Raw genomic sequence first — 17,689 nt, forward strand, 5'->3', positions numbered from 1 at the left:
CACTACTGTAAATAATACTATTGCTGTGTTTCCATCAGAACTGTAATATATTTATGGTGGTGCCTTGCAGGCTGTGTTAGATGAAGTCATCGTCTCATAAGCATGTGGCATGTTATAGTAATAGACACTGTAGCACCGGGGTGCCCAAACGTTATGCCTCCAAGGGCCAAAGTGATAATGTGCCAAACAGCAATTTTAAGCTTACAGCAGCACCATGAGTGAAGAATGTCGCACTGTTGGTTGATAATAAAATCAGATTCTTCCAAATCGAATAGTTGACTATTCTAAGACTGTTGGAAATGTCGTTTTGCACCATTGAATCCATTGCGTTCCAAAATTATACGACTATTACTAATAGTATGAACAAGCAGCTCGAAATGGAAATGCCTCCTCGTTAGGAGTACCTCATTATATATAGTAGCCACCTTTTTTGCGCCGGAGCAATTAGCGCGATGTTGAGCGAACGCTTTTAGCGCGGCTCTCTCTCTCCCTCTCCCCCACCCGCCCCCTCAAATGGCTGATGAGGCAGGAGGGCATGAACAGTGGGGAGGAAGGACTATCAAAGTAAGTTGTTCTCTTGCTTTGGTTTGGATTTTTCATGTTCAAAAACATGTTCCCCTTTAATAATTAGTTCCATAGCCTTGTGGCGGGGGTTCATAGTGCATAGTAAATGCAGCATTTTTAATTTGCCGCACATGTGTAATCCTTAATTAAATCCATCTCGTCCACCAGCCGATCCTATTTAAGCGGAGAGATGGTGTAGATCAGGGGTCACCAACGCGGTGCCCGCGGGCACCAGGTAGCCCGTAAGGACCAGATGAGTAGCCCGCTGGCCTGTTGTAAAAATAGCTCAAATAGCAGCACTTACCAGTGAGCTGCCTCTATTTTTTAAATTGTATTTATTTACTAGCAAGCTGGTCTCGCTTTGCCCGACATTTTTAATTCTAAGAGAGACAAAACTCAAATAGAATTTGAAAATCCAAGGAAATATTTTAAAGACTTGGTCTTCACTTGTTTAGATAAATTCATTATTTTTTTTACTTTGCTTCTTAGAACTTTCAGAAAGACAATTTTAGAGACAAAATACAACCTTAAAAATGATTTTAGGATTTTTAAACACATATACCTTTTTACCTTTTAAATTCCATCCTCTTCTTTCCTGACCATTTAAATCAATGTTCAAGTAAATTAATTGTTTTTATTGTAAAGAATAATAAATACATTTTAATTTAATTTTTCATATTAGCTTATGTTTTTTCGACGAAGAATATTTGTGAAATATTTCTTCAAATTTATTATGATTAAAATAAAATAAAAATATTCTGGCAAATCTAGAAAATCTGTAGAATCAAATTTAAATCTTATTTCAAAGTCTTTTGAATTTCTTTTAAAATTTTTGTTCTGGAAAATCTAGAAGAAATAATGATTTGTCTTTGTTAGAAATATAGCTTGGTCCAATTTGTTATATATTCTGACAAAGTGCAGATTGGATTTTAACCTATTTAAAACATGTAATCAAAATTGTAAAATTAATCTTAATCAGGAAAAATTACTAATGATGTTCCATAAATTATTTTTTTAAATTCTTTCAAAAACATTCGAATTAGCTAGTTTTTCTCTTCTTTTTTTCGGTTGAATTTTGAATTTTAAAGAGTCGAAATTGAAGATAAACTATGTTTCAAAATTTAATTGTCATTTTTTTCGTGTGTTTTCTCCTCTTTTAAACCGTTCAATTAAGTGTAAATATCATTAATTATTAATAATAACATAGAGTTAAAGGTAAATTGAGCAAATTGGCTATTTCTGGCCATTTATTTAAGTGTGTATCAAACTGCTAGCCCTTCGCATTAATCACTACCCAAGAAGTAGCTCTTGCTTTCAAAAAGGTTGGTGACCCCTGGTGTAGATAATAGAATAGTTGTGACGTTACGTACATATTTTAAAATACGGAGGCACATTTACAGCATGTGTGCTTCTAATTAAGTAGAAATACCTCCAGAACTCGCCCCTCAATTCCCGCTGGCATGCATTTTGAGACAACCATGTCGCAAAACAACTTGTATCAAAGTAACCGCAACCCCCACAGACATGGAAACCGGAGTTGAGAACATCTCCAAATAGGTTTTTAATGATTGATGAACTATTGATTGATCTACCGCTTGTCCCTTTTGGGGTCGCGGGGGGTGCCGGAGCCTATCTCAGCTGCATTCGGGCGGAAGGCGGGGTACGCCCTGGAAAAGTCGCGACATCATCACAGGGCCAACACAGATAGACAACATTCACACTCACATTCACACACTAGGGCCATTTTAGTGTTGCCAATCAACCTATCCCCAGGTGCATGTCTTTGGAGGTGGGAGGAAGCCGGAGTACAAAATCTTTCTATGTAAATATCTCAATTCACAATGTACCAATATATATCTGGGGCTTTGAGGAATTATACATATTTGTTGTTTTGTCTGTTATTACTGCTATTTTTGATTGTCCTGCGTTTGATACCAGTTTTTATTAGCACTTTGCTTGTCCTTGTTTTAAAATGAACAAATGATTAATTGAGCAGTGATGTTGTTAGGTTTTTAATGTAGTGAGTCTCCAGGATCCACAGGCATTGATTTGTGTCGGTTCCTGGGTAATTCAATGGGTCCCTAATTTGAAAAAAATACTATCGACACGAAAGAGCACAGCATAAAGCAGTTGAAACGTTGGTTTATTTACTATGATGTTTGTAATATTGCTCCTCTCTGAGCTGCCACCTTACCGTGGTAGAGGAGTTTGCGTGTCCCAATGATCCTAGGAGCTATGTCGTCCGGGGGCTTTCATGCCCCCTGGTAGGGTCTCCCAAGACAAACAGGTCCTAGGTGAGGGATCAGACAAAGAGCAGCTCGAAGACTTCTATGGGAATGAAACAACAAGGATTCAGATTTCCCTCGCCCGGACGCGGGTCACCGGGGCCCCCCTCTGGAGCCAGGCCCGGAGTTGGGGCACGATGGCGAGCGCCTGGTGGCCGGGCCTGTCCCCATGGGGCCCGGCCGGGCACAGCCCGAAGAGGCAACGTGGGTCCCCCCTCCAATGGGCTCACCACTCATGGGAGGGGCCATAGAGGTCGGGTGCATTGTGAGCTGGGCGGCAGCCGAAGGCAGGGCACTTGGCGGTCCGATCCTCGGCTACATAAGCTAGCTCTTGGGACGTGGAACGTCACCTCGCTGGGGGGGAAGGAGCCTGAGCTTGTGCGCGAGAAAGAGAAGTTCCGGCTGGATATAGTCGGACTCACCTCGACGCACAGCAAGGGCTCTGGAACCAGTTCTCTCGAGAGGGGCTGGACTCTCTTCCACACTGGCGTTGAAAGCAGTGAGAGGCGACGAGCTGGGGTAGCAATTCTTGTTGGGTGAATTCACTCGGGTGAAGAGAGACTTTCTACCGATCACCACCTGGTGGTGAGTTGGCTGCGATGGTGGGGGAGGATGCCGGACAGACCCGGCAGGCCCAAACGCATTGTGAGGGTCTGTTGGGAACGTCTGGCAGAGTCTCCTGTCAGAGAGAGTTTCAATTCCCACCTCCGGAAGAACTTTGAACATGTCACGAGGGAGGTGCTGGACATTGAGTCCGAGTGGACCATGTTCCGCACTTTTATTGTCGAGGCGGCTGATTGGAGCTGTGGCCGCAAGGTAGTTGGTGCCTGTCGTGGCGGTAATTCTAGAACCCGTTGGTGGACACCGGCGGTGAGGGATGCCGTCAAACTGAAGAAGGAGTCCTATCGGGTTCTTTTGGCTCATAGGACTCCGGAGGCAGCGGACAGGTACCGACAGGCCAAGCTGTGTGCGGCTTCAGCGGTCGCGGAGGCAAAAACTCGGACATGGGAGGAGTTCGGCGAGGCCATGGAAAACGACTTCCGGTCGGCTTCGAATCGATTCTGGACCACCATCCGCCGCCTCAGGAAGGGGAAGCAGTGCACTGTCAACACCGTGTATGGTGCGGATGGTGTTCTGCTGACCTCGACTGCGGATGTTGTGGATTGGTGGAGGGAATACTTCGAAGACCTCCTCAATCCCACCAACACGTCTTCCTATGAGGAAGCAGTGCCTGGGGAATCTGTGGTGGGCTCTCCTATTTCTGGGGCTGAGGTTGCTGAGGTAGTTAAAAAGCTCCTCGGTGGCAAGGCCCCGGGGGTGGATGAGATCCGCCCGGAGTTCCTTAAGGCTCTGGATGCTGTGGGGCTGTCTTGGTTGACAAGACTCTGCAGCATTGCGTGGACATCGGGGGCGGTACCTCTGGATTGGCAGACCGGGGTGGTGGTTCCTCTCTTTAAGAAGGGAAACCGGAGGGTGTGTTCCAACTATCGTGGGATCACACTCCTCAGCCTTCCCGGTAAGGTCTATTCAGGTGTACTGGAGAGGAAGCTACGCCGGATAGTCAAACCTCGGATTCAGGAGGAACAGTGTGGTTTTCGTCCTGGTCGTGGAACTGTGGACCAGCTCTATACTCTCGGCAGGGTCCTTGAGGGCGCATGGGAGTTTGCCCAACCAGTCTACATGTGCTTTGTGGACTTGGAGAAGGCATTCGACCGTGTACCCCGGGAGGTCCTGTGGGGAGTGCTCAGAGAGTATGGGGTATCGGACTGTCTGATTGTGGCTGTCCGCTCCCTGTACGATCAGTGTCATAGCTTGGTCCGCATTGCCGGCAGTAAGTCGGACACATTTCCAGTGAGGCTGCCCTTTGTCACCGATCCTGTTCATAACTTTTATGGACAGAATTTCTAGGCGCAGTCAAGGCGTTGAGGGGATCCGGTTTGGTGGCTGCAGGATTAGGTATCTGCTTTTTGCAGATGATGTGGTCCTGATGGCTTCATCTGGCCAGGGTCTTCAGCTCTCACTGGATCGGTTCGCAGCCGAGTGTGAAGCGACTGGGATGAGAATCAGCACCTCCAAGTCCAAGTCCATAGTTCTCGCCCGGAAAAGGGTGGAGTGCCATCTCCGGGTTGGGGAGGAGACCCTGCCCCAAGTGGAGGAGTTCAAGTACCTAGGAGTCTTGTTCACGAGTGAGGGAAAAGTGGATTGTGAGATCGACAGGCGGATCGGTGCGGCATCTTCAGTAATGCGGACGCTGTATCGATCCGTTGTGGTGAAGAAGGAGCTGAGCCGGAAGGCAAAGCTCTCAATTTACCGGTCGATCTACGTTCCCATCCTCACCTATGGTCATGAGCTTTGGGTTATGACCGAAAGGACAAGATCACGGGTACAGGCGGCCGAAATGAGTTTCCTCCGCCGGGTGGCGGGGCTCTCCCTTAGAGATAGGGTGAGAAGCTCTGCCATCCGGGGGGAGCTCAAAGTAAAGCCACTGCTCCTCCACATCGAGAGGAGCCAGATGAGGTGGTTCGGGCATCTGGTCAGGATGCCACCCGAACGCCTCCCTAGGGAGGTGTTTCGGGCACGTCCAACCGGTAGGAGGCCACGGGGAAGACCCAGGACACGTTGGGAAGACTATGTCTCCCGGCTGGCCTGGGAACGCCTCGGAATCCCCCGGGAGGAGCTGGACGAAGTGGCTGGGGAGAGGAGAGTCTGGGCTTCCCTGCTTAGGCTGCTGCCCCCGCGACCCGACCTCTGATAAGCGGAAGAAGATGGATGGATGGTTTGTATTATTGTTTAAATGAAATCCATAGTGACTGGCTAGTTGTTTTGGTAGCCCCTAAACTAGCATGTTGCGATACTCTGTACAGGTGTACAGGTCTGAGCAAAACAGCGATTGTCTGGTTTATTTTGCTAGATTATGAGGCTGAAACTAACGACTATTTAGATATTCAAATAGTCGTCGACTGTCTTAAATATTGGTTGGCTAATTGGATTATGAAGCATATTCAGTAGCTATAATTTAGCCATGGGCTTTAAAATACTGCTTGAGATATTTTTAGGCATGCGCAGCTAACTAACAAATAAGATGACTACTTCATTCATAAATATGTATTCATGCTGTAACTGTGTTGCTCATTAGATTGTTACAAAATAATAACTCTTATTGAGCTTTGGTCCAATTAAAAGCAAGGACAGGCAAACTGCTGATAAAAACAAAGACTTATTTTTTATGTAAACGACTGGAACAGTCAAAATAGCAGCAATAACAACGAAACGGCACCAAATGTATCAAGCTTCCTCAAAAAGACAAGAGCATTTTGTGAGGATTATGTGGCGTTTAGAAAGTTGCACACGGGTATATTGAGTTATTGATCCAATAACTTCACATGTGCCAATTTCTTTCTAACTTTACCGGACTGACAAGCTTTAGCTGACGTACTTCGCCTAAATTGATGCCTTAAAGGCCTACTGAAACCCACTACTACCGACCACGCAGTCTGATAGTTTATACATCAATGATGAAATCTTAAGATTGCAACACATGCCAATACGGCCGGGTTAACTTATAAAGTGCAATTATAAATTTCCCGGGAAACTTCCGGCTGAAAACGTCTGGTATGATGACGTTTGCGCGTGACGTCACGAGTTGAAGCAGACATTTTGGAATAGCACGGTGGCCAGCTTAAGTCGTCTGTTTTCACCACATAATTCCACAGTATTCTGGACATCTGTGTTGGTGAATCTTTTGCAATTTGTTCAATTAACAATGGAGACTGCAAAGAAGAAAGCTGTAGGTGGGATCGGTGTATTAGCGGCTGGCTACAGCAACACAACCAGGAGGACTTTGAGTTGGATAGCACACGCGCTACCGTGAGTACAGCTTTGGCTTCCAAACATTTGATCGCTTGCCCGTCCGTGCGTGCCACTATGTGCATGTCACGTACGTAACTTTGGGGAAATATATGTTTCTTGCCGACTCTGATGGCGGCCGGGGTGTCGTCGAAAGCTACAACGCCGTCCGCCGCCGCGCCCCTGTCCTCACCTGTCTGGGTTGACTTCCTCCGTCTCCGGGCCGCCGACCGCACCGATCATCGTGGTGAAGTCCTTCGTCGCGCCGTTGAACGCCTGAACGCAGGTGAGCACGGGTGTTGATGAGCAGATGAGGGCTGGCGTAGGTGGTTGAGCTAATGTTTTTAGCATAGCTCTGTCGAGGTCCCGTAGCTAAGTTAACTTCAATGGCGTCGTTAGCAACAGCATTGCTAGGCTTCGCCAGGCTGGACAGCATTAACCGTGTGGTTACAGGTCCAGGGTTTGGTAGTATTGTTGATCTTCTGTCTATCCTTCCAGTCAGGGGCTTGTTTCTTCTGTTTCTAACTGCAGTTAAGCACGATGCTATCACGTTAGCTCCGTAGCTAAAGTGCTTCGCCGATGTATTGTCGTGGAGATAAAAGTCACTGTGAATGTCCATTTCGCGTTCTCGACTCTCATTTTCAAGAGGATATAGTATCCGAGGTGGTTTAAAATACAAATCCATGATCCACAATAGAAAAAGGAGAGAGTGTGGAATCCAATGAGCCCCTGTACCTAAGTTACGGTCAGAGCAAAAAAAGATACGTCCTGCACTGCACTCTAATCCTTCACTCTCACTTTCCTCATCCACAAATCTTTCATACTGGCTCAAATTAATGGGGTAATCGTCGCTTTCTCGGTCCGAATCGCTCTCGCTGCTGGTGTAAACAATGTGCAAATGTGAGGAGCCCTTCAACCTGTGACGGCACGCTACTTCCGGTACAGGCAAGGCTTTTTTATCAGCGACCAAAAGTTGAGAACTTTATCGTCGATGTTCTCTACTAAATCCTTTCAGCAAAAATATGGCAATATCGTGAAATGATCAAGTATGACACATAGAATGGATCTGCTATTCCCGTTTAAATAAGAAAATGTCACTTCAGTAGGCCTTTAAGCTATTTTTCACACAACTTAGTTCAGTCTTACCAAGCAGAGTCGGAGACCGCATATGTCAGATGTCGGACATGCATAGAATCGGGATAAATAAGACTCGGAATTCGTATAACTCACCATACAGCAATAGATGATATCTGTCTATTACCTGACCGCTTCTATGTTAGCTACCTCTTTTTGTTTATAATGTATATTTTATGCTGGATCTACTCTCTATTTTATGCTGCAGATGTTACATATACTGTAATATTGTACATGGTAATTGTTATATATTGTATATATTATATACAAATTTAATATAATATAATATATCAGTGTATATCATATACTGTATATATAATATGTAAATGTTACATACATATATTTATATTGCTACTACGGTACATTTTTTGTCTACTTTATACCAACATTATTATTTCCATCCTTTGTAACTGAGCTACTGTGTGGAACAATTTCCCTTGTGGATCATTAAAGTTTGTCTTAGTCTAAGTATGAGAATATATATTTTTTTGTGCAGCCCTACTAGTTACCGGTATTTTAAACACTATTATTTTCATGGGGGAAAATAAGGGCCGTCTTTGGGACGCAAGAAGAGTGAGTTCACTGCGTCATTTCTGATAATGCATCAGGGACGCAGGATCCGTACTTAACATCAATGATAGTTAATATTTTTCTAGCAACCTACTGAGCACCAGTTATAGTATAAAATACAATTTCTAAATGATAGTCATCTTTGTTGTCTAGTTTGTTAGTTAAAATATCGTACGCTGAAATTGAAAGCCGATGAGTAGGTGTACGCTTCATTATCCGAGTTTTCAACTAATCATTATAATATTTAATGAGTAGTCAGCTTTGTTACCCCCAGGCTTTATTTTAAGATGTGTAGTGAAGTCTTTTCCCCCCCCCTTTTTTAAAGCTGCCTTGTATAAAGTAGCGGGTGCTACACGGACAATCTAGTATCATCTTGCCATTGAAAAAGGAAGGCAATATTAAGACATGGTCAAATATGATGTATGAACTGTATTTCAAGTAATAAACTGAGGGAGAAATTAAGTCAGGTAGATGCAGTGTTGGGATTCACAGATAAATAGATTGGAGATAAAGTGTTTATTGGCACCACCGCCAATTGTCTCCCCCCAATGTAAAAGGGGAAAAATAATATGTTTTTGTTTTTTTTCTCTAATTTGAGTTGCTTCTACATGTTTATATACACATCGTAATTGCCCAAGCAGGTGCATTAAGTAGCCTCGATAGGAGAAATCCTATTACTGAAGGAAGGAATGTGCCTTGTTTTCTCACATCTCCACCAAATAATCGTTAATCTCGCCTGCCATTAACCTCCTGATTAGCAAGCCTTCAATATATTAAGCTTCTTGTCAATGCCGGGAACCCCTCGTTGCCTTGTTCGAACACTCGCCCTTCATTTCAACGTAAAATCTACAGAGGGTCCGCCGAGCCCTGTCCCGTCAGCGAGCATCTGTGTCTGATACAAGCTGACATCTAACCTTTAATGAACTCCAAACCACAGTCCTGCTGTGGTGGGAGGCTGTGTGACAGCACTGTGGTCTAATGAGAAGGGGAAGGGGCTTGGTGTCAGATCCCCTCAACAATAAGACGTAGACCCTTACACTCCTCATTAGCATGATGCAAAGAACTCCTCGATTTTGGAGGAGAAGCCCAAGTGGTTTATTTTGAAAGATGGAAGGCATGTTTACTGCTAGAGCAACCTGTTCTACCGACAAGTGGGCACTCCATTTCTAGTCATCGTGGTGGAAGTATGGACCCGACCAAGATATTCACAAGTACATATCCTTAAAGCTCTAATCAACATTCAATAATTAGTAGTCGATTTTCGAATGCATTACGATTCTTATTTGTAACATTTTCAATTGATTAAAAAAATAAAATTATTTTTATTATTATTCATTTGTTGTGACATGTTGTGAAGAAAATATGTAAAATATGTGATGTATCACATTGATACTGTATACATGTTCGAAATAAATTTCAACCAACCAACCAAAAGCTAAATTTACGCCACACTTATCCAAATAAACAAGTGTCCTATAACTAATGTGATTACTCCTTGCCAGATGTATGCGATAACGTCACCTTTTAATAAACACATTGATGAAAAGACAACAAAATATTCCAATCCAAAGCAAAGCTTACACCACAGTTATTCAAATAAACACATGTCCAAAATGTAATGTGATTGCTCCTCGCCAGTTGTACATGAGAGAGCCACCTTTTATAAAATAAATAAATTAAGACAAAAAAAAAAATCCAATCAAAAGCAAAACCCACACCACACTTATAGGAATGAAAACACGTGTTCTATAATTAATGCGGTTGCTCCTGTGCTGTAATGATACCCATCACATTTTATGAAAGAACTTGATTCAAACATCAGTATCCAAGGACAACTTTAAAGGCCTACTGAAATGAAATTTTCTTATTTAAACGGGGATAGCAGGTCCATTCTATGTGTCATACTTGATCATTTCGCGATATTGCCATATTTTTGCTGAAAGGATTTAGTAGAGAACATCGACGATAAAGTTCGCAACTTTTGGTCGCTGATAAAAAAGCCTTGCCTTACCTGAAGTAGCGTGACGTCACAGGTTGAAGAGCTCCTCACATCTGCACATTGTTTACACCAGCAGCGAGAGCGATTCGGACCGAGAAAGCGACGATTACCCCATTAATTTGAGCGAGGATGAAAGATTTGTGAATGAGGAAAGTGAGAGTGAAGGATTAGAGTGCAGTGCAGGACGCCAGGGTGTATCTTTTTTCGCTCTGACCGTAACTTAGGTACAAGGGCTCATTGGATTCCACACTTTCTCCTTTTTCTATTGTGGATCACGGATTTGTATTTCAAACCACCTCGGATACTATATCCTCTTGAAAACGAGAGTCGAGAACGCGAAATGGACATGCACAGTGACTTTTATCTCCACAACAATACATCGGTGAAGCACTTTAGCTTCTGAGCTAACGTGATAGCATCATGCTTAACTGCGGATAGAAGCAGAAGAAACATGCCCCTAACTGGAAGGATAGACAGAAGATCAACAATACTACTATTACTTCTACTATCAGGAGACACCGAACCAAACCCTGGACCTGTAACCACACTGTTAATGCTGTCCAGCCTGGCGAAGCCTAGCAATGCTGTTGCTAACGACGCCATTGAAGCTAACTTAGCTACGGGACCTCGACAGAGCTATGCTAAAAACATTAGCTCTCCACATACGCCAGCCCTCATCTGCTCATCACGACCAGTGCACACCTGCGTTCCAGCGATCGACGGCTATCAAAGGACTTCACCCGATCATCGGTGCGGTCGGCGGCTAGCGTCGGATAGCGCGTCTGCTATCCAACTCAAAGTCCTCCTGGTTGTGTAGCTGTAGCCAGCCGCTAATACACAGATCCCACCTACAGCTTTCTTCTTTGCTGTCTCCATAGTTCATTAAACAAATTGCAGAAGATTCACCAACACAGATGTCCAGAATACTGTGGAATTTTTCGATGAAAACAGCCGCTGTTTGTATTGGGACACAATGGTGTCCCAATACCTCCGTTCAATCCATGACGTCACGCGCAAACGTCATCATACCGAGACGTTTTCAGCCGGATATTTCCCGGGAAATTTAAAATTGCACTTTATAAGTTAACCCGGACGTATTGGCATGTGTTGCAATGTTAAGATTTCATCATTGATATATAAACTATCAGACTGCGTGGTCGGTAGTAGTGGGTTTCAGTAGGCCTTTAAAACAAATGTGTACATCAGTGGTGGGGGTTAAACTATGGAATTCTCTTTACAATGACATAAAAGACTGTAACAATGTATTCCAATTGAAAAAATAATATAAAGACAGAACAATAAGATCATATGGACAGCCATAAGTGTTTACATTTTGCTTTATATTTATTATTTAACTTATTTTTTTCTCTAGTTTTGTATTTGTTTTGTATCATCCCGTGAGGTGTATATTACTTTTTTTTGTTCGGTTTGTACTTCATGAAGTTTTGCACTTGTTGTGTTTTTTTTTGTGAGTGTTTTTTGTTTGTTTTCATTATATTTGGATGTATTCGTTTGGTTTGTATGCTATCCATTAAGTAAGACTACGTATTATGTTGAAGGGGGCAGGAAAATATAAGATTTTCTTCATCCTGTTCCTTCTCAGGCATTGGTGTGTACATGTGTGTCTAGTTGCTGAGGTTTAATTGTCTGTTGTTCAAAGATCAATGAAGGAGATAAATAAAAAATGAAATGACATGAAACGACTCCAAAATAATCAAATCAAAGTCAAAACCCATGCTACACTTATTCAAATAAACAAGTGTTCTATAACTGTTGATTGCTCCTTGCCAGTTTTATATATTAGCATCCCCTTTTGTCAAATAAACCAATAGAAAGTCAAAAAATGCTTCTCTGCAGTTATATGAGATAGACATCACATTCATAAAAAAAATAAATAAATACAAAGTTGGCAAAAAATCCGCCAAGTCAAAACCTGCGTCACACCCACTCAATCAAACAGATGTCCTAGAATGTACGCGACTGTTCCTCTCCAGTCATTTATAATGTCACTTCTTATAATATAAATCAATAGTAAGACTCAATTAACCAACCAAGTCAAAACATGCTCAAATAAACACATCCTATAATGAATGCGATTGCTTCTCGACAGTTAAACATAACTTTCAAATTGTATTTTTTAATGGTATGGTATGTACATTTTTATATAGAAAAAATGAAATGTTTTCGTACGTGTATGATAATCTGTACATGTCTCCTTTTTGGTGAAAAAAAATATTTTTAGAAGTTTTTTTAAAGAGGAGATTTAAGCAACAAAACAAGGAATTACATAGAAAAATCATCAAATACATTTAGTCAAGTCAATCCGCCGTCATTATTATTGAATATTGATTATTGAATTATTTCTATTGGACGTGCAGCCGCATTCATTAAAGTATGGCACTTTGGTTTTAGAATGTTTTTGTTTTTGATAAACACATCCATATTTGAGTATACTGCAAAAAAAAAAGTATACGAATATAGTTGGCAATGCAGAGTATATTTTATAAGAATAAACTTGTATTCCCTGTACCTACTCAGTGGCCAAGTGGTTAGAGCAGGCCTGGGCAATTATTTTGACTCGGGGGGCCATATTTAGAGAAAATAATGTGTCTGGGGGCCGGTATATCTATTTTTAGGAACACTAATACAAAACCTAACAAGAATGTCTGATTAAATGCTAAAAACGTTATGACAGACCGCCTTAAAAAGCAGAATGGAATTTTACTTTTTTTGTACTGAATGAGACACCCAGAATGTACATGAAAATAAAGGATGTGGGGTTTACAATATTAACTATGGACGATAAAACACTGAATATTGACAACATATGAACGTCACACCCCCTCTCGGTCTACATGTTTCACAATCAAGCGAAACGCAACAAAAATGCAATGAACACCGCAAAATATGAACGCAAAGGGTAAAAAACTCCCACCTACAATCTGATACATCTGATATATCAATAAGCTTTAGAACTTTGATGTAAAAATCTCCTTCCCTCCTTGACACCCATATTTCAGGCTGGCTGCTCCGGAAATTCTCTGTGGAAACGCTCCCCACTCACACTGCTTGGTGCCTCGTCTGAGCTGCTGTGACTTAGATTACCATAGTAACTAATTAGATGACCATAGTAACTAATTTGATGACCATAGTAACTAATTAGATTACCATATTAGCTAGTATATCATGCTAAAGCGCAGAGTTCAACCATTGAAATACTTTGTATAGTTCAAGACTTATTAGAAAACATCCCTGCACATCATAATGGCAGCTACAGTTGAACGATCTAAAAACATTATTTGGGAAAGTCCGGCGGGCCAGATTGAAAAGCTTAACGGGCCGCATGTGGCCCCCGGGCCTTAATTTGCCCAGGTCCGGGTTAGAGTGTCCGCCCTGAGATCGGTAGGTTGTGAGTTCAAACCCCAGCCGAGTCATACCAAAGACTATAAAAATGGGACCCATTACATCCCTGCTTGGCACTCAGCATCAAGGGTTGGAATTGGGGAGTTAAATCACCAAGAATGATTCCCGGGCGCGGCCACCGCTGCTGCTCACTGCTCCCCTCACCTCCCAGGGGGTGATCAAGGGTGATGGGTCAAATGCAGAGAATAATTTCGCCGCACCTAGTGTGTGTGTGACAATCAATGGTACTTTAACTTTTAACTTAATTGTTGTGGACTTTTTAAATAATTACTTCTGAGCAGCTTCTCTCAATTCGTTTCAATTTCTTTGCTCAGTGTGTGCGCGTGTGCGTTAGTGCACGCATGTGTTTTAATTGTAAGTCTTAAGGGGCCGTGCTGTGCTCCAACCATCAGATGATTTCCTTCTTTTGTTGTTGTCCTGCCTGTCGGGGTATGTTGTCATCCTTTTGCATTCACCGGGAACATCAAAGCGTCGCATTTTTCCTCCACTTCCTGTTTGCAGACGACATCACAGGAGCTCATTTTCCTTCCAATGTAAGTGAGAATCAGTTTGGATTTGACTATTTGAAGGATGCGGTTGTTATTATACAAGCCGTTAGGTCAGGGTTCTCGACTAGTTGCCGTTATTATACGAGTTTGGCAAAGATCTCCTCTCTAAAACGTTGCTTCTTGTCCACACAGGGGCTGCAAGCGAAAGCACGATGATGCCATGGAAGATGAGGACAAGACTGACGAGTCCTCTAAAGAAGAAGAGGAGGAGGATGGCAGTTCCTCAGAGGCTGACGAGATGGCAGCGGCGTTGGAGGCGGAGCTTAATGACTTTATGTGACGTGGGACGCTGACAAGCTGTAATTATTATTAAAAGAAGAATGAATGTCCTGTACAGTATTGCTGTGTTTCGTAGCGTTAATATTTGTCATGATCGCCCTCTCTTTTTTTTCAGGCGGGCGTCAATTATTTTATTGTGAAGAAAATAAATGGTAGGGGGAAAAAATGAATATACTTTTAACTTTTTGTAATTATTTATTTAGAATAAAGTGGCGATAAACCTTCTAAATGTGTCCGCTCATGCCAAAGAATTTGAAGTTGTGCAGCTAAATTTCACTTTTTTGACTTCTCACATCATTTTGTACATACAGTAGAGGACGATGTCATGTGATTTTTTTTTTTTTTTAAACACGCTTTTCGTGCACTTTGACCTTTTAACTCAACCCGACCTTCTTGTTGTTCTCAGTTTTTTTGGGACAAATTACACTGGAGCCAATCATCTTTCATACTTGGTGGTTTTAAAAGCGACATTCTACGCAGCAGCTTCTACCACTGGAAGGAAGTGAGGTACAAATTGACTATTTGAAGTGAAAATATGAACATTATTAGGAGTTTTTTTTTTTTTACTACACCTGTTAGCAGTGATTTGATTTACCTTTATTTGCTAAATCCTTGTGATGTATTTTTACCACAAATAGGTGTCATAATGAATGGTAGAATGCATATTTGTTTAGGCACTAAGCCAAGGGTCCTTAACCTTTTTGACCTCGGGGCCCAACTTTGCCACTACAGAGGGAACCAGGGCCCATTTAAATATTAACTCTGAAATAGTAATCTTACTTTTGATTTTAATCATATTCAATAATTATATCTAACCGACTCACAGTTAAACAGGATGAACCTTGTTAACCGATATGAAACCATGTGTTGATCACACAGGCTTAGGTCAGGCTGATTGCAAAAATACATATCAAATGTACTGCAAAAGAAAAATAAATACACATACAATTACGCAGTGCTAAAATAAATAAATTCTTACTAATTTAATGATAAATATTAATAATATACATGATTCGTAACTAAACTGTCAATAAAATTTAAGTGCAAATGAAAATACAGCTTGACCACTTTTGTCATATTTTTTGCGCTTCAGAAACTTTTCTACGATTTTAGCTCCAGACTTCTTCTGCTTGTTTAATACTGTCATCACTGCCACAAGTGGTGGAAAAGTGTATTACAACTAAGTACCCATTTTTTTTATGGGCGGCCTTCGAGTGGTTGAAAAACACTGCACTGAGCAACATACACTACCGTTCAAAAGTTTGGGGTCACCCAAACAATTTTGTGGAATAGCCTTCATTTCTCAGAACAAGAATAGACTGTCGAGTTTCAGATGAAAGTTCTCTTTTTCTGGCCATTTTGATCGTTTAATTGACCCCACAAATGTGATGCTCCAGAAACTCAATCTGCTCAAAGGAAGGTCAGTTTTGTAGCTTCTGTAACGAGCTAATCTGTTTTCAGATGTGTGAACATGATTGCACAAGGGTTTTCTAATAATAATAATACCTGGGATTTATATAGCGCTTTTCTAAGTACCCAAAGCCGCTTTACATGTTAAAAACCCATCATTCATTCACACCTGGTGGTGGTAAACTACTTTCGTAGCCACAGCTGCCCTGGGGTAGACTGACGGAATCATCAATTAGCCTTCTGAGCCAATGAGCAAACACATTGTACCATTAGAACACTGGAGTGATAGTTGCTGGAAATGGGCCTCTATACACCTATGTAGATATTGAACCAAAAACCAGACATTTGCAGCTAGAATAGTCATTTACCACATTAGCAATGTATAGAGTGTATTTCTTTAAAGTTAAGACTAGTTTAAAGTTATCTTCATTGAAAAGTACAGTGCTTTTCCTTTAAAAATAAGGACATTTCAATGTGACCCCAAACTTTTGAACGGTAGTGTATATATATATATAAAAAAAAAAAGATATTTCTAATGTATCTTTATTTTAAAGCTGTGTCGCAAGAATCCCTGAAAAACATATTTACAACAAAACATTCAAGGAAGTCTGAAATAATGTTTGTATAAAGAAATCAGCTTAAAAAAATACAAATATATTTATGTATAGACATTTTGTTTTGAAAGGTGCCCTCATTGAGCTACATCAGAAATAACCATGTTGAGGTTATCATATTTTTCATTTTCACATCAACCTTATCCTGGCTCCAGTATTAAATACAGCTGTCATTTCACGTTCTTATTTCACTTTGTACTCGTGTTTTGTTGTGTTTTTTAGTCACAAACAAATAGATTAGATATACCAAGAGAGCTACTTTGTCTAAATAAAGATGTTTATATTAAAAACAAAAATGTTGCTATAGATTTATTTCCCAGTGATGCTCCATCCATTAGCTTTTTGCTGCGGTGTGACAGTGGCAATCACGCCGTACGACACAGTGAGACTCTCTCCTAATGGCTCCTTTTGTCACAAAGACCATCGCTGAGCTGTTAGGCCAGCTTAAGACAGGCAGGGTCATTAGACAAGAGGAGGTGTTCAGACATGCATGAGTTTAGGGAACGTAATAATAGGAGTTGTTTTCATGTCTCTTTATGAACAATGATGTCATGGTGCTGCTTCTAAGGTGTCCACCAATAGCGCGCCTTGCCATCTGTTCTATGGCTCTCATCATCTTGTCAGGCTGTGTAATGGCCCCGGCAGGTGCCAGCTTGATTATACCCTGAATGCAACAGTGCAAAGTCAGCCATCAGGCTATTAAAAGACACATTTTAATGGAAATGTTCGACCGAGAATGTGACCGTGGGTCCTTAAAGAGTCAGGAATTAATCTATACAATGTAAGAATGACAAAGTCCTGATAGGAAAATTGATTTTATTATAGCGGTCAGCTCAAGAAAAACCTACTGCAAAAATACTAAACAAATAACCACAATATGACAGGAGTGATCTGCTGTTTTGTAGGAGTTACTATGTAAAAATACGCTATATCAGTGGTGCCCTACTGCAGGTCCTGGACCGGTACCGGTTCGTGTCGTATTTGCTGTCGGACCGAACAAAACATTAAATAATTTAT

At 41.6% G+C, this 17,689-nt stretch overlaps 1 protein-coding gene across 1 annotated transcript in view; it reads left to right on the top strand.

The window, feature by feature from the left end:
• The window catches only part of ctdp1 (CTD (carboxy-terminal domain, RNA polymerase II, polypeptide A) phosphatase, subunit 1), a 124,939-nt gene extending 108,017 nt beyond the window's left edge, over nucleotides 1-16,922 (top strand). Inside the window, exon 13 of the mRNA XM_062047483.1 lies at nucleotides 14,502-16,922. Within this exon, the coding sequence (XP_061903467.1) occupies nucleotides 14,502-14,649 (148 nt within the window). The 3' untranslated portion in view covers nucleotides 14,650-16,922. The remainder of the gene's footprint in view (nucleotides 1-14,501) is intronic.
• Nucleotides 16,923-17,689: the final 767 nt, after the last annotated feature.

This window comes from Entelurus aequoreus, linkage group LG05, assembly GCF_033978785.1.
Source record: "Entelurus aequoreus isolate RoL-2023_Sb linkage group LG05, RoL_Eaeq_v1.1, whole genome shotgun sequence".
Lineage (NCBI taxonomy): Eukaryota > Metazoa > Chordata > Actinopteri > Syngnathiformes > Syngnathidae > Entelurus > Entelurus aequoreus.